The sequence below is a fragment of the Macaca thibetana genome, chromosome 9, assembly GCF_024542745.1.
Source record: "Macaca thibetana thibetana isolate TM-01 chromosome 9, ASM2454274v1, whole genome shotgun sequence".
Classification (NCBI taxonomy): Eukaryota; Metazoa; Chordata; class Mammalia; order Primates; family Cercopithecidae; genus Macaca; species Macaca thibetana.
Genome location: NC_065586.1, coordinates 95,804,230 through 95,828,917, shown reverse-complemented (window position 1 = coordinate 95,828,917; position 24,688 = coordinate 95,804,230). Strand labels below are relative to the sequence as shown.

Here is a 24,688-nt window from a genome sequence, read left to right as displayed (position 1 = left end):
ACTATAGGTCTTTGAAAATTGTCAGATGGATCTTAGAATTAAGCCATTTCTCTCTGTTTACAGAAGAAGTAACCTGTTGAATGTCAGGGTTCACGTCTGTCTTTGTAAGTCTAGGAACTTTGATATCCTGCTTCCCAAGTCTGGGAATTTTCACACTGCACCATTTTACTCTGTACCCTTAACATCTTGCCCAAAGCAGCATATCCAATCAGCACATAATAAAAAGAGAAAGTGAAGAAAAAAATGAGACAACATTTTTCCTTTCATACTTGTAGGCTACCGACTGTATTTAGTGAAAGAATAAGAGACTATACTATAAGAGTGGACATTTTTATTTTACAAATGAAAAAGCAAAATACTGCTTTGAATTGACTCTTAAGTCACACTCTGAATTCATACCATGCAGTTAAATTTTTCCAGTTCATCAATTAATTCCACTGAAAACAAGACTAAGCTTCTGTCTGTGGAAGAAGCATAGACCAGCTTTAACCACGATGACAATCCCTGGTAAGACTAAGCAAAGGAAGTGACTGTATCTCTGTTTCAAATTCTTTTTCTTCTTGGGCACGTTCTCCATGGCCATGTGAAACTTAAAACAAAGATTGCAACTGTCCTGGCCAGAGAAGGTGGTTAAAGCTGTGTCACAGAGAATTGCAGATTATACTTCTACCTTCATCCTGTGATATCCATGTCTCTCAGAGAGGTCTGGCTAAACCAGGATATTCTTTGCAATAGCATTCAAAGTCCTTACTTTGGTCACATCTGTTACCTTTAGGGAATATTCCGAGCAAGAAAGTGAGGCTCCCATAGCAACAGATGAATTTCTGTGATAGAAATAATAAAGGAACAGATAATGATATGTTATTAAATGAGCCCTCCTGCTGCCGCTTCATTTTATAGACTACTTCATGATACAAGGGTAAGTCAAGTATGCTAGACTACTATATTCCATAATTTTCATCAATTAATTACTTGAAATATCCAGCAGCTGAATCCACCAGACAGTATACTTGATTTTATATCAGGAATTGTTAAGTTCTAAGGCTCTTGCTTCTTCTTCTTTTTTTTTTTTTTTTAATTACAGGCGCGTATCACCAAGCCCAGCTATTTTTTTTGTATTTTTAGTAGAGATGGGGTTTCGCCATGCTGGCCAGGCTGGTCTCAAACTCCTGACCTCAAGTGATCCACCCGCCTTGGCCTCCCAAAGTGCTGAGATTACAGGCCTAAGCCACCTTGCCCAGCCATCTTATTTCTTTTACATTGTGTTTTTCCCAATTTATAAACAGAAACATTCAACTACTATTAAACTGTAAGAGTCCTCTTAAGTATTTAAAAAACCCCATATAATAGTCACAATTTCTTAATGGTAATATAATTTCAAAATAACTGAAAACAGAGAATAAATGTGAGGGAAGACTAAGCACTAAAAGTAGGAGGTAGAAAAATGACTATGACTCTTCCATCCTTACACCATAGTTATTAACTTTGCTACAGGAAATCCTAGGCGAGTGGGCACATGTGCATATCTGACTCATTTGAAGCTGAACCGTGGAATTTGTTTACTATTAACTGGTCAAAGTTCAGCAATGCCTTCACAAGGCAAGGTTCACCTATGTTCAAAGAGCCTGTTTATTTAAGACAGGACACGAACCATTTTAGAAATGTTTTTCAACTATAAAAACAACTATAATACTTATGTAGTAGTCACAACATTCCATTGGTTAATCATGCCCCCATCTAAAGTTTTTCTGTTTGGGAGAAAGTAAAAATTAATCTCATCCTTCTTATTTGAATTGTAGAAAACATTTTTACCGAAACTTCATTCCTGAGTCTCTAGTAGACCGAGCAGAACAGTGGAATTCTGTAGCACCTGAACCCTCAAGGATCCTTTGTAGATTTCTGTCTGTTATACCACCTCCTGTTGGAAAGAATAAGTAACACATTAAGTAAAATAGAATTTTGCATAAAATTTAAGGAATAATGACTGCTTACTTCACTTGGAATCACCAAACTAAATTTCTCATTGATTCAAAAATTAGTCTCTCCCTACCAAGTTAGAATGAGATTAGAAAAGTGATAAAAGATATATAGGCTACAGACTCTGGGGAAGTACCATTAAGGTTATAGAACATGTATGATAGAATCTTATCTGTCCATTGGCTAATACAACAATGCTATCCCTGCTTGCCCCTCAATTAAAGCAAAATCAAATTAAAAAGAAAGGTAAGGATAGGTTTGAGGAAAAAAAATCTACAAAAGCACAACCTCAGAGATGTGCCTGAATGAGAACCTCTAAGGTTCTGTCTCTAGCCCCGGATGTAAAGACTACATTGACTTCATTGGAAACAGGAATAATGCAAAGTATTATACAGGTTATTAGTTACGATATCAGCTTTATACTTCATATCACAGAAGAATCTGATTCTACTTTATTAAAACTGTACCACCAAATGTTTTATGACATTTGTTTTGATGAACAATCTTTTAAATATTTATAAAGAATCACATTCTGAATTGATACCAGTATATCATAAACATGAAATTAGTTTATTCATCTTTATATCCTTATCTCCCTATAGGATGTACTCAATATTTTAAAACTATGTACTTTGTATCTCAAGCCATTAAAGATGCTGAAATAACCTATCTTTACACACTCTTTCAGACTCATTAACTTGTCTTTTTTTCCTTAGTGGTACAGTAATATCACTGAGCCTTAAGAAACAGAGAAAAGGCTAGGTGTAGTGGGTCACACCCGTAATCCCAACACTTTGGGAGCCCGAGGCAGGAGGATCACTTGAGTTCAAGAGTTTGAGACCAGCCTGGGCAACATGGTGAAATCCCGTCTCTACAAAAACATACAAAAATTAGCTGGACGTGGTGGCGGGTGCCTGTAGACCCCGCTATTCAAGAGGCTGAGGTAGGAGGATCGCTTGAACCTGGGAGGCGGAGGCTGCAGTAAGCTGAGACTGCACCACTGCACCACAGCCTGGGTGACACAGTGAGACCTTGTCTCAGAAAAAAAAGAAAGAAATAGAAAAAATACAGGCTGAGTAGATTCAGACTGGCTTTATCACTGTAGCTTTTCACAGCTACGTGACCTTAGACAAATTATTTAAATCCACTGACCTCAACTTTTTCTCCAATAAAAGAGGGATAATACTGCCTACCTCACAAGCTTATTGTAAGGATTAAGAGACAAATATATTATTTCCTTCTATTCCTTCTAACAAATAACAAAACATTTGGCTACTGAAACACATGTTGCTCAGTTATCAGCAACTTGAGTACATAAGTAATACATCTTTCCAGACTCAGACTAACACAGCTCTATGGTTAAAAAGGATCCCACAGAACTAGTTTAATATTCTTCTCTTTATAGATGAAGAAACCAGGGTCTAAATATGTTGTAGGCTTCATTATGAAAGTTCCTAGAGGGCAACTACCTCTTTGTATTTCTCAATGATGAATACTTATTGGGCATTCAGAATGACTTACCTAGGAGTTTTTACTTGCTGGTACTTATTCACATGAAATTGTAATACATTTGTTTATAAGTCTATTCTGTGAGCTCCTCAAGTAGGATTACTTTATTTGTTTTCATATCTATCATACAATTAGCATATAATATATATAACTGTCATATAATTAACATTTGCCTGATAAGGTTTGTTAAAGAAATCACAAATATTTTTGTATTTAACATCTTTTGACCTGAGTCAGCTTCTTGAGAAAGTGGTTTCTTGTGTAGCTTTGCATCCCAAGTAATGCCTTGCACATAGCCGATAACAATTGCATATTAAACAAAGGTACTCTTAATGTCAACAATTGTCTAAGTATTAGTTGTCAAGACTATATATATTCAGTGCTAAATGGAAAAGCATCACACTCAGAAAGTCTCTTTAACATTCCTTGATTAACCAAAAAGGACCACAATTTGACAGATAATATATACTTTCTCTTTACTCATGTTTCAAGGACTTGTTACAGGTCAAAAGCCTTCCTAAATATTTGACAATACCCCTTATATGGCCTTTTTTTTTTTTTTGACACAGAGTCTCACTCTGTTGCCCAGGCTGGAGTGCAGTGGTGCGATCATAGCTCACTGCAGCCTTGACCTCAGGGCTCAAGAAATCCTCCCACCTCAGCCTCCAGACTAGCTGGGACTTCAGGAGCACGCCACCATGCCCAACTAATTTTTTTACATTTTGGTAAAGATGGTGTCTCACTATATTGCCCAGGTTCACAGCCTCTTTTTAAAAGTTACTCTTTATCTAGGTCAGTCTTGATATCACTAGTAGTGAGATGACGAGAGACTGAATACCTTCTGATGTGATGTCATATGATGTAATACGCAGAATCACCCATAAAGTATTCTTACCAAAAATGTTTAAGCAGTCTATTCGAGCCTTATGATTTAACTATTAGTTTATAGGATATACAAAGGCATGAGGAACAAGTTAAACAATATCAAGAGGAAATAATCTGATAAATCCAGAAAGTAGTACATTTTACAGGGTAAATAGATCCTAACTTTTTATTACATTTTGAGATGGAGTCTTGCTGTGTCACCCAGGCTGGAGTGCAGTGGTACAATCTCAGCTCACTGCAACCTCCGCCTCCTTGGTTCAAGTGATGCTCATGCCTCAGCCTCCCAAGTAGCTGGGATTACAGGCACATGCCACCATGCCCGGCTAATTTTTGTATTTTTAGTAGAGACAGGATTTCACCATGTTGGCCAGGCTGGTCTCAAACTCTTGACCTCAGGTGATCTGACTGCCTTAGACTCCCAAAGTGCTGAGATTATAGGCGTGAGCCACCGGGCCCAGCCCAAACTCTGTAAAGTTTTTAAAGCAAGAAAAGTAAAAGGAAAAACATCTATATTAAAGATATTTTAAAAGATAATAGAACTGGGAATGGCAGTGTGCAACTGCAGTTCCAGCTACTTGGGTGGCTGAGGCAGGAGGATCGCTTGAGGCTAAGAGTTCAAGTGCAGCCTGGCCAATATAGCAAGACCTCATCTCTAAAAACAAACAAACAAAAGATAACCAAAAATGTAATGCTTGTTCCTTGACTGGATCCTAGTTTGAACATATCAGCTATAAAAACCATTGCGGGGACAATCGGAGAAAGTTGAGTATTAAATGTTTATTGTGATAGGTGTGACAATGGAATTGTCGTTATGGTAACATCCCACCCTTTTAAGAGATATGTAAAGATAAAATGTCATGATGCTTTCAATTTAACTGTAATAAAATACCTCAGGATAGAAGAAAGATGAGACAAATTTGGCAAACTGTTAAATCTAGGGACTGAGCATATGAGTATTCATTATGCTATTTTCTACTTTTTTTTATATGTTTGAGAAACTTAATAAAAAAATTAAGATTGTCTTTACATTTGTCTCACTCTTCTAGGTTGTACATATAATTCTTTAAAAACTGCTCCAACTGTTCATTTCTAGTTAGCCATTATGAACTTAACTGATCTCATGGTTATCATCAGGATCATATGATTAAATTCTGGTTACAAGAAATAATTTGGCAATCAGAGATTTTCATTAACTGAGAGAGTATTATATTTTACCTAAGGATGTTGCCTAAACCTTTGCTTAAACCCTGTTCATTAGGACATTTGTCCTAAACAAAATTTGATTAGCATCAAATTTGATGTGCCTCACCAGAGACAAACATCCAAATTCATAAAATTCTATATAATGAGAGCGCAAATATGGAGAAACCTCAATCTCTACCTACTTCCTTATTCGCTCCTCTTTGAGCTAATCCCTATTAGAATATTTTCCTTCTTATCTAAACTTTTAAATTCTAGCACAGATCTCCCAGTCTTAAACATTTTAATCAAACTATATATTCTTCTCTTTGAAGATCATATACTAATATGCAATGTACTAATACTCTCTCTCACATTTTCCTGCCTCCTTTGCTCTTCCTCCACTACAGTTCAGTGTTATGCTAGTGAATTGATAGATAAATAAATACCTGGCATTACCACAATCCTGCCTTTTGCCTGAAAAAAGAAAAAAAAAACAAGTAAATTTTAATATCTTTCTCTTGAATGGGATAATAAGGCAGTGAGAATAGAAACATAAGTCAGAATATATTAAATTTTAAAAATTACTATTAATGTTTAATTTTTACTAGATCTTCTCTATTTCTTTGGGATCTTGGATAAGATGTCCAGCATAGTAAATTTGTCTCTAGAAAGTTATCTTTCCAAAAAGTCATTTTTCCCCCCAATAAGTGCCATTTTCTCCCTCCCCTTCACCTATTAAGATGGTATATAAGCCCCCAATTCTGAGTCATATTTCTTTGTGAACTTCTGTATGTACTTACATATATATGTACTTATGTATGTGATAAAATCTGTTTTTACTCCTGCTAATCTGTCTTTAGTCAGTTTAATTTGCAGGCCCCCAAATAACAAACCCTGAGGACAGAAGGAAAGTTTTTCCTCCCCGACATGGTGAGTAAGAGAAAGTTCCTGCTCTCATGGAGCTTACACATTCAAGGAAGACGAGACAATGCACAGGGATATTTATACAATAAAATTCCAGGTAACAATAAGTACAACAAAGAAAAAATAAAGCAAGGTAACGAAAAAGACTGAAAGAGGGGAGTGGCTATTTCATATAATTTAAAAATTGTTAGAGAAATAAATGGAACAAGAATGTTTCATATTCTCAAATGGCCTGAATAAAGCATCCATAAAACAAAACATTGATTATCTAAAAAGCTGAAATCACTTCAGAATGGAGGTCACAGTTGCCTGTTTCTTCCAAATCAAGGCTTTCCAAAACATAGAGAAATAATATTTTTAAAGAAATGAATTCTACCACTTCTTTTTGCCTTCCCCACATGATTATTTAGAAGTGTATGCTTATCTAAGGCTATCAAAGTGGTTTAATAATACAGAGCAATCACTAAGTGTCAGATTTAATAACATAGAATAATTACTAAGTGCTAAAACCTGAAGAAATCCCTTACAACTATTCTAGGAGGTAGGTGCTATTATTATCCTAACTTTGCAGAAGAGCAAGCTGAGGTTTAGGATGGCTAGGTAATGTATCCATGGTCACTATTAACAAGCATCGAAGCCAGGGTTTAAACACAGACTTGTCTAATCACAAAGCCTATGCTTTAACTAGTATGTTACACTACTAGGTAGTTACCTCAGTAAAGTTAATGTATGAGAATATTTGAGTAGCTCTTCCTACTAACCAATGATTAACATACAAATGACAGACGTACACACACACACACACACACACACACACACACACACACACACATTTTGAAATGCAATACATTACTATGGCGATTATATCTTATTTTCTACTCCTTAGTGAGTAACCTTTTAAAACTGGAAATCCAATTCATCAACTCTTCTGTTTTAAAACACTTCAGGCCTCCCCACTATACCATAAAAATAAAAACTTTAATAAGGTTTTCAAGGCTCTGGATATCATTCTGTCCACATTCAATATTCTGGTCATTCCTCAGCGTTTTAAGTTATGCTTGCTTTTGTTTATAGCCCTTGCTTATACTATTTCTTTTGCATGGAACAATTCCGCCAACACTCCCTTCACCCTCACTCCCACTGCCCCCAACTTTTACACAGATAACTCCCGAACATCCTTCAAATAAGTAAAACACTGCAGTCTGGATGTCTCTTCTTTTGGGAAGCTTCCTCTAATTATTGCCAACCTTCATTTCCCCAAATTTGGGGTTAATTCCTCTCCAATGTACTCCTACAGTACCTTTTAAAAATAGAGCGCTATTAAAATTTCCTGCTCTATTAGAAGTGCCTGTTCCGCACTAAATTGTAAGGACAGTGACTACACACAGACACTTAGCTCTTGGTTACACCCACAGTACAAATGTCCTGCATCTAATATATACTTAATAAATGTTTGTCAAACCATTACATCCCAGAACAGCAAAGTCACATCAGATCTTTAGGAGAAATTTCTGAAAATTATTTTCATGGCTATAGAAAAGTGAAAATAACCAGATGTCTATATAGGAACATTAATATTATTAATAGCAGTAATAACAGAACCTAACATTATTAAGACCTACTGTATGCCAACCACTGTACTAAGCCTCTTACACATCTCATCTTTAGCAATCTTCTGAGAAACTCTAAAATTAGTATTAAACTCATCTCAGTTTCACACATTGGGAAAGAGAGGCTTAAAGACTAATAACCTACTCAACATCACATAGCAAGTATCAAACCTGACTCTCAAATGCTCAACTCTCTCATCCCAAAGTCTGTACTCAGTAACTTATAATGCCTCTAGACTGATGTCAGAAAAACACAGACACACTATAATTACAAAGTCACCTTCTGAGTGCTCTACAAATGATGCTAGCTCACCAGGAAAACTCATAAACTAGAAAAATATATTTCCTCCTATATTGGCAGATGAGAAGAAGTAAGATTATAATTTTAGTTTTGGAATTTACCTCCAGATGATAATTTTACATGGGATCCCCTGAATATACACGGGCTGACAATGAAAAGATGTGGCTTAAAACTGCAATGCTGGCTGGGCGCAGTGGCTCATGCCTGTAATCCCAGCACTCTGGGAGGGCAAGGAGGGCAGATGGCTTGAGCCCAAGAGTTCGAGACCAGCCTGGGCAACAAGCAAGACCTTGTATCTAAACTAAAAAATAAAACTAAAAAATAAAAAAAACTGCAATGCCAATGGCAAAGAAAAGGTAAAATTTGCTGTGTTTATCCAAGTTAGATCAGATCTTTAGGCACTATCTATATATAATTTGATCTTGAAAGCCTTGGTTATTAAAAAGACTTGTGTGAAAGAAATAAGAATTATATACATTATTGCCTGCTTGCTCTTTCCTACAGAGTAACCACAAAGTCAGTAATATATAGTCTCACAAATTGGCTAAACAGCAGAATGTCAGCAGTAACCACAACAGAGTCTTAGGGGAAAAAAAGATAACGTCCATGTACCTGCTCTATGAGTCGCTTTATTAGGGGTAGCCCTTCTAATGCTGAACTGTCACATCCACTGGTCAACACTCGTTCAAATCCCAAGGTTAAGAGGGTCTCCAGAGCTGCCATTGGATCATGAACCATATCAAAGGCTGAAATAAATAAAATTGATGTGAATTTTGAACAGGTATCTCTTAATGCAGCATTTCCCAAAATGTAGTATACATGCAGTGGCGTGCTGGACCTAGCTTGTACTGGCTTACAAAGGTCAATTATTAAATACTCAAGAACTCTGCAAGTCAGACTGTTAATCCAGTGGCAGCCTGAAATTAGTGAAGGTAGGGCCAGGTACAATGGCTTATGCTTATAATCTTGGCATTTTGAGAGGCCGAGGTGGGGAGATCACTTGAGCCCAGGAGTTTGAGACCAGCCTGGGCAACAGGGCAAGACCCCATATGTACAATACAAAAATTAGCTGGGCATGGCGGTGTCCACCTACAGTCCCAGCTACTCGAAAGGCTGACATGGGAGGATCACCTGAGCCTAAGGAGTCGAGGTTGCAGTGAGCTGATTGCACCATTGTGCCCCAGCCTGGAAGACAGAGCAAGACCTTGTCTCAAAAGAAAAATAAAAATTTAATTAATGATAATAAAAAAAATTAGTGAAGGTAGAGTATTTAAACCACAGAAATTTAAAAATGTTACAAATCAGCTCTTTTTTCTAAGAGCCAGTTCATTAGCACACCATAGTCTACATACCACCACTGTGCATAATCATTTTAATAATAGTACACATTTAAATAGTGTATTTACTTAAATGCAGATAAGAAATGAAACGTTTTCCATTTATAGTAGTTATAAGTTTCTATTTAAAATAAATTTACTTAAGTTTTTTTTTTAAACTTTTTTTTAAGTTCAGGGGTACAAGTGCAGGTTTGTTATACAGGTAAACCCGTGTCTTGGGAGTTTGTTGTGCAGATGATTTTATCACCAAGGTATTCAGCCTAGTACTCATTAGTTATTTTTCCTGATCCTCTCCGTCCTCCCACCCCCACCCTCCGAAAGGTCCCAGTGTGTGTTGTTCCCCTCTATGTGTCTATGTGTTCTCATCATTTAGCTCCCACTTATAAGTGAGAACATGTGGTATTTGGTTTTCTGTTCTTGTGTTAGTTTGCTAAGGATAATGGTCTCCAGCTCCAACCAAGGCTCTGCAAAGGACATGATCTTGTTCTTTTTTATGGGTACATACTTAAGATTTTATTTAAAGAAAATCATTAAATAAATGTGCAGGTAGCACTCACATATGGTAAAATTTTAAATGTGATAGGCAGGTGAGTCAGATTTGGGAAACTGTTCTAAGGCGTCAGAAAAATTGGACTAGGTAGAATGAAACACTATACTCACCAGTTCTAGAAAAGGCTTTGGCTCACATTCTCATTACTGAGTAATATTTTAGACTAATCTATTAACCCCACATACTCAAGGTTCATAGCATAAGGATAGTTGTTTTCAACAGACTATATGAAGTTTCACTTCCATCCAACTTTTTTTTTTTAAGATGGAGTCTTGCTCTGTTGCCCAGGCTGGAGTGCAGGGGCGTGGTCTCAGTTCACTGCAACCTCCGACTCCCTGGTTCAAGTGATTCTCCACCTCAGCCTCCAGAGTAGCTGAGATTACAGGCACACACCACCACGCCCAGCTAATTTTTGTATTTTTAGTAGAGATGGGGTTTCACCATGTTGGCCGGGATGGTCTCAATCTCCTAACCTTGTGATCTGCCCGCCCCAGCCTTCCAAACTGCTGGGATTATAGGGGTGAGCCACTGTGCCTGGCCCCATCCTACTTTCTAAGAAACTTCTCCCCTCCTCAGAGCCCTCAAAGAGTAAAGTGGTATCGGGAAACTGAAAACAGAAAACCTCCTTCTGCTTTGGTTCTCACACTGTTACATGATATTGAAGTTCTCCTGCAGTGGATTAGGTGGTAGTGGTCCTCTGGGACAGGCCCCTTCATTTCACCCTTTAGTGTATGTAGGCAACTAAATCTACCACAGAGGATTTCCTTGTTTTGGTGGCAGCACCTTCTCACCACTATAACAATATTATGCTATCTCATTAAATACATTAGTAGAAAAATGTGGAATCCCAAAACTCTACAAACTTTGAAAATATGAAAATATTTTTGTTAAACCTTTTGGAATAAATAAAAGAACAGAAATTTGAAGTAAAAAAATTGTTTATGACTGTAGACTTCTTTTCACGTGCAATGGCAGTGCTCTCTGAAGGCAAAACAGACACCTGTTCTTCCATTTTACCAAGGTGTAGCCAAAGAGTATAGAAATTATAACTACCTGATTTTTTGGCCAGGAGTGGTGGCTCACGCCTGTAACCCCAGCACTTTGGGAGGCCAAGGCAGGTGGATCACAAGGTCAGGAGTTTAAGAGTGGCCTGGCCAAGATGGTGAAACCCTGTCTCTACTAAAAATACAAAAGTTAGCTGGGCACGGTTGCAAATGCCTGTAATCCCAGCAACTTGGGAGGCCGAGGCAGACTGCATGAACCCAGGAGGCAGAGGATGCAGTGAGCCGAGATGGGGCCACTGCACTCCAGCCTGGGTGACAGAGCGAGACTCCATCTCAAAAAAAAAAAAACAAAAAACAACTACCTGATTTTTTATAGGATTTTTTTTTTTTTTTTTGAGACAGAGTCTCGTTCTGTCACCCAGGCTGGAGTGCAGGGGCTGGATCTCGGCTCACTGCAAGCTCTGCCTCCCGGGTTTATGCTATTCTCCTGCCTCAGCCTCCTGAGTAGCTGGGACTACAGGCACCCGCCACCTCGCCCGGCTACTTTTCTGTATTTTTTAGTAGAGACGGGGTTTCACCATGTTAGCCAGGATGGTCTCGATCTCCTGACCTTGTGATCCGCCCCTCTCGGCCTCCCAAAGTGCTGGGATTACAGGCTTGAGCCACCGCGCCCAGCCGGAAATATTTCTTTATAAGAAACCATCACATTAAAAAATCATTGTGGTGCAGACAAGCTATAATGAAAAATAATTTTGTCCACTATAGTGGACATCTGTTCATTGACTAGATAGTCAACACTAGACAGCATCTGTTCTCCTTTCTCCCTTCCTAATAAGATCCAATTCTTCTCCAGATACCCAACTTTCTCTCCCCTTAGGAAGTCTGTATCTGTGAAACCTCACCTCACTGCTAGCCCCAGGGATGGTTTTGCCTGGCTTAAGATAGACAGTACTTTTCATTTCGCCAGCCACAACGATTTATTCTTTTGGGGTTGCACATGACCTAATACAATCTTAGTTAAAATGAGTCTCAGGATTCTCGCTTGGAATGCTGTGATAGGTATACACACTTGAAGGCAATACTTACTCTCTCCTTCTCTCTATTATATCCCACCACCACCAACACCCACTTTTAACAACTTTTCATAACTAAGGCTTCAAATTTTCTAGAAATTGCACATCTCTACTTTTATAACTTTTAGTCCCAGGATCTAAAAAAACAATTGGTAACCTTGGAACACCACAGAATTGTGTTCCATAAAAAGGTTGTGGCAGTTGTTGAAATTAGAAAACTAACACTGTTCAACAGAACTTCTAAAATGAAAATGACTCACCTCGGTGGAAAGTGACTGGCAGAGGGCGGCAAATAGCTATAAAAAGAGAGTCATATAACAACATGAATGAAGATGTCATCACTGATTACTATATATAGAATTCTTCATGTTAGCTGAAACTTTTTAATACTTTCTTCACCTAACAAAACAGTAAACTAACATAATAAAATGTCAGCCTTACAAATTCAAAAGCCGTATCTTTCCACAAACCTCTGATTTTTATATAAAAAATGGTCATGCCTTAGCACCAAATGGAAATCATTTAATCTGACAACTATAAGAGCAGCATTACATCTATCACTTGCCTCTCTGAGGTCATTCGATAAATACTTTGGTCTAGTAATACAGGTAGTTTGCTTCTGTCCTCTTCACATCTTCCAACTTGGTGGTCCATCCTCACCAACTATAATAGCTTTTGAAGTTCTTGGTGCAGTGATTAAAGGAACCATGGTAAATTTCCCTTAAATTTCTATTCTATGGGAACAGTAGCAGAACCTAATCTATAGCAATTGAGGAGAGTTAAGAAGGCTTTGCCACACATACATCCCACCCCAAACATCTAAGGAACTACTATTTGAAATACTTAGGTTAGTATAAGTGCCTGCAGCTATGACTGCAAAGTTGGTTTTGTGGATGTTTTTTTATATTGTGAGCAAAAATACAATTATCATTAGAGGCTTTTAGGTCTTAGACACAAATTCTTACCCATAAGGGACATACACAGCTCTTCGTCAATGTGTCCATCTTCAGTCAATGCCCCAAATACCAAACCATCAGCACCATAAAGCTTGGCAAGACGAATGTCAGCCTTCATCACCTCAATTTCACGATCTGAATACAAAAAATCACCTCCACGTGGCCGAATCATCACAAAAACTGGGATCTGAACACTCTGCTTCACTACTTGAAGGACACCTACAAGAAAAGAAAGCAGACTAAAATTTAAATGTGAGCTAAAAGCTCAAGGAAGCCAATGATATATTATTGGTCATTTACATCTGCTCTTGTATATTACATCCAAAAGAAAAAGGTGGAGTTTAAGGAAACCAGAGAAAGACGGCTCTAAAAGGAAGGAGGACACTGAGAACAAAAATGTGTATGTGGTAGAAGGTAAGTAATAGCAACGGGTTAAACAGAACAATTTAGAAAACAGAAGATGCTACAATTTAAAAACACTTATCAGTTGACTCAACAAAAATCCTTATGACTCAGAACCCTTTTATTGGTATGTGACATTTGAAAGTGTAATAACTACCAGGCTCAATGTTCTGCCAGTACGTAATTCCCCAAGATCCAATTTCTTCTTTCTAATTCATTACAGCTCTATTTAAAACCTACTAGGGAGATGGTTAAATAGCTTCAAAGTTCATATTCCTTTAATGGGCAAAGACATTTAGAAAACTTTTTTTTTTTAATGAGATATGTGAAAGGGAGCAAAGTTCTACTTATTTGTGATTTTATGCAGAGATCTATGCATAAAAGTACCTAAATATGCCATAATATGTGGCTAGCTCATAAACCATCAATAGTATAAGGCTGTGACAGGCTCCATGAGTTGTTTACCCAGTATGAATTGCCTTCTTTCTTCTTGCTAAAAGAACCCAAATTTTGCATAGGATAGCAGTTGTCCAATACCAAGCAAGGAATCATAATTGGTGTTACAAAAACAGACTGTACTCAAATTTACAGACATGCTCTAGGGATTTTAGAATGGCCAGGAATGCCCTCTTTTAGTGTGAAGATTCCAAAGGGCTGTTGCATATACAAATCTTTTACATTAAATAATGCTATTATCAGCCTCAGAGTAGCATAACTTAGGAGACAACAATTCATATAGGGACTTCTGCTTTTGGCCAAGACAGGGTAACAGTGACTGGATTTACCCTCCCACCTATAATAATAATAATAAAGAAAAAACTAGATGAAATATATGAAACAATGGTTTGCAAGACAATGGACATTAAGCAGTGAAGGGCAATGATCCTTGAAAATGGTAAATAATGAAGTTAGTAAGTCAATTCTAATTGACCCAATTTACTGCCTTGAGAGTTTCTAGGACAAAGCACAGGGATGGGGGACCCACACAGAGCCAAAACAATTCCCTGAGTTAAGGAGACAAAGCTGAGAGTTCAGGAGGACTGAAGTAGCTAGAGTTTATAGGAGAAAGTACCAGGAGGACAGAAAGATAACACTGGAGTAGCAAAGACTACCACAGTGATTTAAAAAAAGGACTTTTTAAAAAAAAGATAGGCTTGGCATGGTGGCTCATGCCTGTAATCCCAGTGCTTTGGGAGGCTGAGACAGGAGGATTGCCTGAGGCAAGGAGTTGAAGACCAGTCTGGGTAAAATGGTGAGACTCCATCTCTACCAAACAAACAAACAAACAAATTTAGCTGGACATGGTGGCACATGCCTGTAATACTAGCTACTTGAGAGGCTGAGGCAGGATGATTGCTTGAGCCCAGGAGTTTGAAGCTGTAAGGAGTTATGGTCACCCCACTTCAGTCAAGCCTGGAGAACAGGTGAGACCCTGTCAAAAGAAAGAAAAAAACAAAAGGAAGGAAAGAAAGAAAAGAGAAAGAGAGAAGGAAAGAAAACAGAAAGAGAGAAGGAAAGAAAAGAAAGGAAGGAATGAAAGAAGAAAGGAAGGAAGACAGATAGATAACTCTGGAGGTCTGCAGAGAACCTCCTTTAATATTCAGCTGAGTACTGACTGGTGCATGCATGCAAAGAAACTACTCAAGGCCTGGGACAGAACCAATAAAAAGGATTAGAAATGATGTGCCTGTCATTCATATCAAGCTGTGAATAATGCCTATTCCACCAGCGAGAGGAAAATTTCAAAATTCTTAGGCACTGGGTAGAATTCACAGAAGAATCCTGACTTGGTAGTAAGCAATAATTAGCTCTGTATTAACACTGCTCCAGACTTGCCCAGCAAATCTTAAAAGCAAGACCCAAAAGGACCAAACTGTTTTGGAACATTTGTGTGAATTCAAAAATGTCTAGTAACCAATAAAGTAAAATTCGCAATGTCTTGCATCCAATAAAAAATTACCAGGCAGGAAAATAAGATATATTATTAGATGATAAATCAAATGAAACAAACCCAGAACTGATACAGATGTTAGAACTGGCAGACAAGGTCATCATAACAGCTATTGTAACTTTATTCCACATGTTCAAAAAAGTTAAGAGACATCAGAGACATAAAAAGACGCAAATTTCTAGAGATGAAAACTACAATGTATGAGATGAAAACATACTAGGCAAGCCTAATAGCAGATTAGATAGTGCAGAAGAAAAGGTCAGTAAGCTCAAGGACAAAACAATAGGAACCATGCAAAATGAGACACAGAAAGACTTTTTAAAATAGAGAAGTTCATCAGTGACTTTTGGGACAATTTCAAGTAGTCTAACGTAAGCATAGCTGAAGTCTATGAAGGAGGCAACGGAGAACAAGCTGAAAGCTGCAAGCTGAAAATTTTGCAAATGTAATGAAAAGTATAAATGCACAGGTTGAAGAAACATGAAAATAACTATACTCAGGTACATCATAAGAAAATTGTTCAAAACCAGTAATAAAGAAAAAATCTGAAAAGTAGGTATAAAAAGAGACATATTACATAGAGAAAAATAAAGATATGGATGATAGATTTTTTGTCAGAAACAATACAAGCAAGACAACAATGGAAAAACATCTTCAAAGAAAAAAACTGTCAATCTAGAATTCTATACCCAGCAAAAATACCTTTCAAAAATAAAGGAAAAAGCTATTTTAGACATATAAAAGTTGAAAGAATGCATCACTAGCATACTTTTTAACAAAAAAAGTTAAAGTACTTCAGGCAGAAAGAAAAAGAAACCAGATAGAAATACGGGATCTACATAAAGGAATGAAGAATACCAGAAATGGTAATTTCATATGGGTAAATATATGATTGTTTTCTTATTATTTACATCTCTTATTTAATAAAAGATAACTGACTCTTCAAACAAAACTAACAACATAGCATGGAGTTTTTGATATGTGTATGAGTAAAATGTATAACAACAATAGTACAAAGACCAGGAGGGGATTTCAATATACTGAGGATGCCAGCATGTAAAGATTTTATAAAAGCCTAATCCTTGATGTTACTGCAAAGCAGCTGAACCAGTATTAACAATTACTGACCTACTTTTCAACTTTCTGATGTGAGAAAGAAATATGTGTGATCAAATCTTTGATTTTGTTTTTTACCACCATAAACATTTCTGATACAACATCCATAGCATAGTTTACATGACATTAGTAGAGGACCCAACGAAACTAATTACCAGTTGCTTCCAGGTTCCATGAACTCCAACCAGAAAATCTGGGAAAAATGGACACTTACCCATGCTGGGTGTAGTTCCCCCCTCTGATAAACCAGAACATAATTCAATCCGATCAGCACCTGTAATATAAATGCATTGCTCAGCACATTTTAAAAAAATAAGCTCTTATTAAACAGCAAGCTGTTGATACGCATTTTTTTTCCAAATACAGAACAGTCTTAGAAATCATCTCAGAGAAATCAGATTATAAAACTAGAGTAAAACTCTGTTTTTAACTCAGTTATACTCTGCAGCCACACTGTGTTACTCATACTCAAACTGAAGAGTTAACTACAGTTAAGCTAGTTCTCTTAAAATTTTGTATTATAGGGTTGCCTGTCTACGTACAGGAAACTAACATAAAATAAAGATGTTTCTTAAAACTGACTACAGAGGAATACTGAGTCTTTGTTGATAAGAAAATAACATAATCTTTCCCAAAAGGGTCTTTATTATTGTACGCTTTAAAAAACACAAAGCTACTTTTGAGTAGCCAAAACCAAGACAATTTCAAGAATAAGAAAATGCTGAAACCAAAAGAATTATTAGGCTACCAAGGTCACATCAAAAGATCTCAGGAACCAGCTTGAAGCAGCTCTCACTAGCCACAGATAGAACATTTTGTTCATCAATAAGCAGAATAACTACAATGGATTAAAACACATAAAACATATTTAAATCTAGATTCATAGTGACAAAACAATTCAAGGGAAGATAGAGAACAAATTCATTATTCTAAGAATTATTATAATAAATAAGGGAAAAGAAGCAAGCATTTATTCTGCCTTTCTTATACAAACTATACTTCAGCATAACCAAACAGATGATGAGGGGAAAGTTCTTTACAGAAGTATTCTAGTTCATAAGTGAAAAATAATGTCACCATTTTGCAACCACTACTACAATATGGGTTGCTAAATTTATTAGTGAAAAGCTGACAGAAAACCTTAAGGATAGATTAGGCTGGCAATACCTGAACTCCCTTTAATATCACAAAAACAGAAAAAACCAACACGTTATGTCCTCCTGATGTGATGCAACTATTTTTTTATAGTCTTACCTTCCTCTCTCAACCTCAGATTACTTTGAAGCAAATCCCAGACATCATGTTATTTCATTTTAAATATTTCAGTGTGTGTCTCTAAAAAATAAGGACTCTTAAAAAGGCAGCCAACTGTCATTCATTCTCTAATTTCTCTTACCTCCTCTTTCTGCATTCACAGCTGACTCCACTGAATCAACACAAACTTCCATGAGAAATCCATTTGCTGCTCCTAAAATAGATGGAGAACGGTAAGAGTTCATAAACGCTCTATCCATCCAGACCAATTGACCACAAAGGGTTTACATTTTGCTGCCAAAATGCAAATGTCCAATAATAGGCAAATAGGTAAGTACACTAGGGCCCATGAATGCAATAAAATATCACATTAATTATTGAATTGATGCTTGTAGACTGAAATAGGCTCACTGACAGATGTATAAAAAATTATACTAAGGAAAATGTATATTGAATACCAAATTAATCTTCCTAAAACATAGACCTCATCATCACATTCCAGCCAAGATTCTTACAATGTTTCTCAATGTCTGCAAAATATATTTAAACTTCTTTATAAGGAATATAGGTTTAAAAGCAGGACAGACTTCAAATCAACGTCCCACCAACTATTCATTGTGAGATCCTAGATAAGTTACTTAAGTTTCCTATAAAACAACCTACCTCAGAGTAGTGAGGATTAAATGAGATAATTCATGTAAAGTATGCAGTCTCAAGAATCAAAAAGTAGGCTGAGCACGGTGGCTCACGCCTGTAATCCCAGCACTTTGGGAGGCCTAGGACGGTGGATCACGAGGTCAGAAGATCAAGACCATCCTGGCTAACATGGTGAAACCCCGTCTCTACTGAAAATACAAAAAATTAGCCAGGCACGGTGGTGGGTGCCTATAGTCCCAGATACTCCAGAGGCTGAGGCAGGAGAATGGCGTGAACCCGGGAGGTGGTGCTTGCAGTGAGCCGAGATCACACCACTGCATTCCAACCTGGGCGACAGAGCGAGACTCCGTCTCAAAAAAAAAGAATCAAAAAGTATTACTTATCTGGCTGGGTGTGGTGGCTCATGCCTGTAATCCCAGCATTTTGGGAGGCCAAGGCGGGTGGATCACATGAGGTCAGGAATTGGAGATCAGCCTGGCCAACATGGTATAACCTCATCTCTACTAAAAATAGAAAAATTAGCCAGGCATTGTGGCATCCGCCTGTAATCCCGGCTACTTGGGAGGCTGAAGCATGAGAATCGCTTGAATCTGGGAGGTGGAGGTTGCAGTGAGCCAAGATTGTGCCACTGCACTCCAGCCTGGGTGACAGAGCGATACTGTCTCATTCCTTCTTATGCTTTCAGATCTCTCCAGTCCCTACCGCTGGCTCCTCAATGCCTTCTCCGCAACCCAGAGTTCCTTCTGGCTCCATCTTTGAATAAAATTTTCCAAGAAACATTTCCATGATTTTTTTTCTCTCTCCCGAAGTAGAAAATTTTATGTCTCTCTTTTGAACTCATTTAACTCTTCTTGAGTTATGAAACCCCAATTGTTCCTTCTTAAAATATGAATTACTTTCTACCTTTTATTATTTATGCAGATAAATATCTGATCACTTTTACTCGACTTAGAGTTCCTAAGTTGTTTTTTTTTTTTTAATACAGTCTTGCTCTGTCGCCCAAGCTAGAGTGCAGTGGCATGATCTCGGCTCACTGCAACTTCCACCTCCTGGGCTCAAGCAATTCTTGTGCCTCAGCCTCCTCGGTAGCTAGGACTACAGGTATGTGCCACAATACTCGGTTATTTTTGTATTTTTTGTAGAGACAGGGATTCGCCATGTTGCCCATGCTGGTCTCAACCTCCTACACTCAAGCGATCTGCCAGCCTCGGCCTCCCAAAGTGCTGGGATTACAGGCATGAGCCACCACGTCTGGCCTAAGTAAGGTCTTCATGTGAGAAATCTTTATCATCACCCACACCAAGCACAGTATCTACCATGGTACACAATAATCAAATATTTACTAAAAGCTGAATAATTACAACAAAATTAATGTACTTATATTACAAAGTGTGATGTAAACAGAGTTTTGAGTTTTTTCCCAGGAGCACATAATTTAAAAAAATGAACAAAACAATGCACACTTCACGCAACGACATTTAATAAATGTTCTTCACATACTGGTAATGGCCACTTCTGGTGGGGTGTGATTTGAAATTACTTTTATTCTTTTTACTTTTCTTTATTGCTTTATTTTTTCTACCCAATATTGCTTTTATAATTTAAAAAAGCAATTTTTACTTTGAAAAAGAAATAAAACAAAAACCTATCATCTGCTAACATCAGACTGCAACTGCCTTATGCCTTACTTAAGTCTCTGCCGGACGCAGGCGGCTCACGCCCATAATCCCAGTACTTTGGGAGGCCGAGGCAGGCGGATCACCTGAGGTCAGGATTTTGAGACCAGCCTGGACAACATGGCAAAACCCCATCTCTACTAAAAGTACACAAATTAGCTGGGCGTGGTGGCAGGCGCCTGTAATCCCAGCTACTCAGGAGACTGAGGCAGGAGAACTGCTTGAACCTGGGAGGCGGAGGTTGCAGTGAGCCGACATCAGGCCGCTGCACGCCAGCCTGGGCGACAAGAGCGACTCCGTCTCAAAAAACAAAACAAAACAAAAACAAAAAAGATGATCGGTCTCAAATTCAAAAAGGGTTAAGTGTCAACCTATGCTCCTAACCAACAGCTCTGCATTAACTCCATGAGTTTCCTGATAGCTCCCAGACCAGCTGTCACATCAGTGGCACTGGCTGATGCTGATGCTGCCGGGCGACTATTTGCCTTACATAAAAAAGGACCCTAGGCAGGAGAAGATGAAGAGATGTTTAAAAAAGGCTACGACAGAAGGCAGAGCAAGGCAGTTCTCCCAAGCAACAAAGTTATAGAGATCAAAGGAGAAGCAGCAGCAGCTCTCAAAGTGTAGTACTTCAGGTAGCTTTGGGGGCCTCTGAGACTTTTCAGCGTCTGTAGGGTGACAACCATTTTCATAATAATACTGACTTTATTCGCCTTTTTCACTTTAATTCTCTCACAAGTGAGAGGCATTTTCTTTTTTGAGACAGTCTTACTCTGTCACCCAAGATGGAGTGCATTGGCGCAATCTCGGCTCACTGCAAGAGGCTACTTGACATGTTAGACTGAATGAAGCAGCGGGTATGAGAATCCAGCTGTCTTCCATTAAGACATATTGAAGAAATTTGCAAAAATATAAAATATTCCCACTCTTTATTGATTTTTTTGTTTAGGAACATTTCTTTTTCATAAAATATGTCAACGTGTAATGGGCTTACTATGGTTATTTTCTAATCCATCAATCGATCAATATTTTAAATTTTTTTATTTTTATTTTTATTTTTATTTTTTGAGACGGAGTCTCGCTGTGTCGCCCAGGCTGGAGTGCAATGGCCTGATCTCGCCTCACTGCAACCTACGCTCCTGGGTTCAAGTGATTCTCCTGCCTCAGCCTCCCGAGTAGCTGGGATTACAGGCGCCTGCCACCACGTCCGGCTAATTTTTGTATTTTTAGTAGAGATGGGGTTTCGCCATGTTGGCCAGGCTGGTCTCGAACTCCTGACCTCAGGTGATCCGTCCGCCTTGGCCTCCCAAAGAAAAATTTGTTTTAATTTCTAATACAGTCAAAATCGATAGATGTAATCCACATAAAGATCTTTGAGGATCTCGACAACTTTTAGGAAGGTAAAGGAGTCCTGAGGTCATCGTTTGGAGGAACCAAGAGTTCACGGAGGAAGAGGAAGAGGGACTTGCCAAATTCTCTGACACCTGCCATGCCATCCTACCCTGGCACTCAGGAAGAACTCGGGACTTGGAGCAGCCACAAGCTCGGCCACTTCGTAGCTGCGTGGCTTTAGGGACCATGCCCCGTCCCCGCCGTGGCAGCTACAGGTAACTGCAGGTTAGGAACTGGGCTCCGCGCTCGACAATTAACTAACCCAGCGGAGTACTGGCTGCTGGTGCGGGGGGTACTGGCATCCTCGTGTGGCGACGGATAAAACGTGAAGCTGAAGTTAACCAACTTGCACAGGGTCGCCCGGCCGTTATGTGGGGACCCCGGGACTCGAACTTTGGCTCCACAGCAGAGCCAATCTCGCTACCTGCCCCTCGTCACGCCCTCCGTTTCCACACCTTTAACGCTTCAAAAACAGAAGGTGCCGCCCAAGGGGCTGGAAGGAGCTGAGGAAACGACTCCAGAAGAAATCACCACTGACCACGACTCCCGCCGGCCCGCCCCGGGGAGCCGAGTCGGCCGACCGTCCCCTCCCCCGCCACCTTCCGCACCGGCCTTCCCGGACGGTATCCGCGCCCGTTTCCGCTCAGAGGAAGCCCCCTGCCTCTTCATGCTCCACGCGTTCTTCCTCGTGCGCCTGCAGTTTCCACTTGGAGTTTGGGCTCTTGCGCGCACGAGCAAAGAAGCTAGTCAACAGCTGCGCGCGCCCCTGCGCGCATCCCCGACGCCTACGCCCCAGCAGCCCCAGCGAAAGCGAAGTCGCAACGCAGGCGCACTTCTGTTCACTCCGGTCCCCAGAGAAGGCGGGGTTCCCGCTGCCCGACCCGGAAGTGCTTCTCTTTTCCGTGGCGGAGAAAGGAGACCGCAGAGCTCTGGGTTGTGGAAGAGGTGGCCGTGCACTGTCATCAGTATGCAGCGATTGCTCTTTCCGCCCTTTAGGGCCTTGAAGGGGAGGCAGTGTCTGCAGCTCCTGGCTCCTAGGGCAGCGCCTAGAGCACAGGTACCGCACTGCAGCGGACTCCGAGTCGCGTGAGCGGGGATGGAGTGAAAGGGCCGGGATAAAGATGATGGAGAGCCCCACATCACGTTTCCGGAGCTCCTTACAGTTTACTCACAACGCATTTCCTTGTGTTCAGAGCCCCTAGGTTCAGATCTGGACCATTGACCTACTGTGTGGTATTGGCCAAGTTAATTAAACTTTCTGTTCATCGATTTCCTTATCTGTAAAATGGGGATAACAATACCTACTTTAAGGTTTGTTATGAGGATTACATTCTTTAATATACATCAGGCCTTTTGCACATGGTAAAAGCTTAGTAATTTTTACCCTTATAGTTTATTTTTGCTTAAAAAGTTCCAAGTAGTCAGGTGAGGAAGTATAACTGCATTCTACAGAGAAGGAAATTGAGGCTTAAAGTTACTTTTCTAAAGGTGACTCTGTTAATCAGAAGTAGGAAACTGAGCATGAATCTTTGGACTCATAGGGGTATAGTCAGAAGAGGGCATGCATTTGCTTAACTAGTAATTATTGAGTGGTTATTATATATTAGGAACTGGAAAAAGAAAGATAAATATTATAAGACTCCTGCCCTGGAGGAAGTCAGTTTATTCATTTGTGAAATCTTTATCATGGTCTCGTTATATAAAGAAACAGTGTTAGAAACAAAGGTAGCAGAAGGGAGAGAGCAAGACTGACCAGACACTGCTACCCCAAAGCTCATAGTTTAGTGGGAGATACAAACAGATGAACCTGAAGGGACAGCGATGTGCTGCATAACAACATTTTGGTCAACAATAGGCCACAGATACAGTCATGGTTCCGTAAGATTATAACAGAGCTGCCTTTCCAAGTGTACCTTTTAAAAAAAAAATCTTTTTCTCTAAATTTCTTTTTTAGAGACAGGGTTTTACTTGTCACCCAGGCTGGGGTGCAGTAGCATGATTATAACTCACTGCAGCCTCCAACTTGGAAATCCTGGGCTCAAGCATTCTCTTGCCTCAGTCACTTAAGTAGCTAAGACTACAAGTGTGTGACACTGTGCCTAATTTTTAAAAAAATAGAGATGGAGGGTCTTGCTATATTGCCCAGGCTGGTCTTGAACTACTGGCCTCAAGTGATCCTCTCACCTTGGCCTCCCAAAGCCTTGGAATTGTAGGCATGAGCCTTTGCACCTGGCCCCATTTTTAAATATTTTATACCATATTTTTACTGTAATTGTTCTATGTTTAGATAAACAAATACCATTGTGTTACAGTATTTGGTACGTAACATGCCATACAGATTTATAGCCTAAGAGCAATAAGTCATACCATATACCTCAGGGGTGTAGTAGGCTGTATCATCTAGATTTCACTAAGTACTTCTTTTTTTTTTTTTTTTTTTTTGAGAGGTGGAGTCTCGCATCAACGCATAGGCTGGAGTGCAGTGGTGAGACTTTGGCTCACTGCAACCTCCGCCTCCCAGGTTCAAGTGATTCTGCCATTTCAGCCTCTCAAGTAGCTGGGATTACAAGCGTACGCCACCACGCCCAGCTAATTTTTGTATTTTTGGTAGAGATGGGGTATCACCATTTTGGCCAGGCTGGTCTTAAACTCCTGACCCAAGTGATCTCCCTGCCTTGGCCTCCCAAAGTGCTGGGATTACAGGTGTGAGTCACCACACCCAGCCTTTAGATTTGTGTAAGTACATTCTATGAGGTTCACACAATGATGAAATTGCTTAAGAACGCATTTGGCAGAACATGTGCCCCTGTTGTTAAGTGATGCTTGACTATACATTACAGTGTATTAAGGGCTGTCCAGTGTGCTGTGGGAGTGACCTATTGCAGACCTTAAAGAGCCTGGGAACAATCCCAGAGGAGGTGACATGTAAGCA

At 39.2% G+C, this 24,688-nt stretch overlaps 2 protein-coding genes across 7 annotated transcripts in view; one reads left to right on the top strand and one right to left on the bottom strand.

Moving 5' to 3' along the window:
* Positions 1-316: 316 nt before the first annotated feature.
* On the bottom strand, positions 317-22,480 carry CUTC (cutC copper transporter). Of its 2 annotated transcripts, XM_050805725.1 has the most exons (9): positions 22,365-22,480; positions 18,174-18,245; positions 16,992-17,051; positions 13,318-13,527; positions 12,613-12,648; positions 9,001-9,134; positions 6,000-6,027; positions 1,813-1,918; positions 317-824 (listed from the first exon to the last, which is right to left on the bottom strand). In XM_050805725.1, the coding sequence occupies exons 1-9, from the start codon at positions 22,423-22,425 to the stop codon at positions 710-712; spliced, it is 822 nt and encodes a 273-aa protein (XP_050661682.1). In that variant the 5' UTR covers positions 22,426-22,480; the 3' UTR covers positions 317-709. The 2 variants fall into 2 exon arrangements, with proteins under 2 accessions (XP_050661682.1, XP_050661683.1); XM_050805726.1 differs by lacking the exons at positions 317-824; positions 6,000-6,027 and having other exon boundaries at positions 1,826-1,918.
* LOC126963392 (cytochrome c oxidase assembly protein COX15 homolog) overlaps positions 22,424-24,688 on the top strand; it is a 62,238-nt gene continuing 59,973 nt past the window's right edge. For all 5 annotated transcript variants that reach the window (XM_050805714.1, XM_050805716.1, XM_050805715.1 and 2 more), the window contains exon 1: positions 22,424-22,813. In XM_050805714.1, coding sequence (XP_050661671.1) covers positions 22,424-22,813 — 390 coding nt within the window. The remainder of the gene's footprint in view (positions 22,814-24,688) is intronic.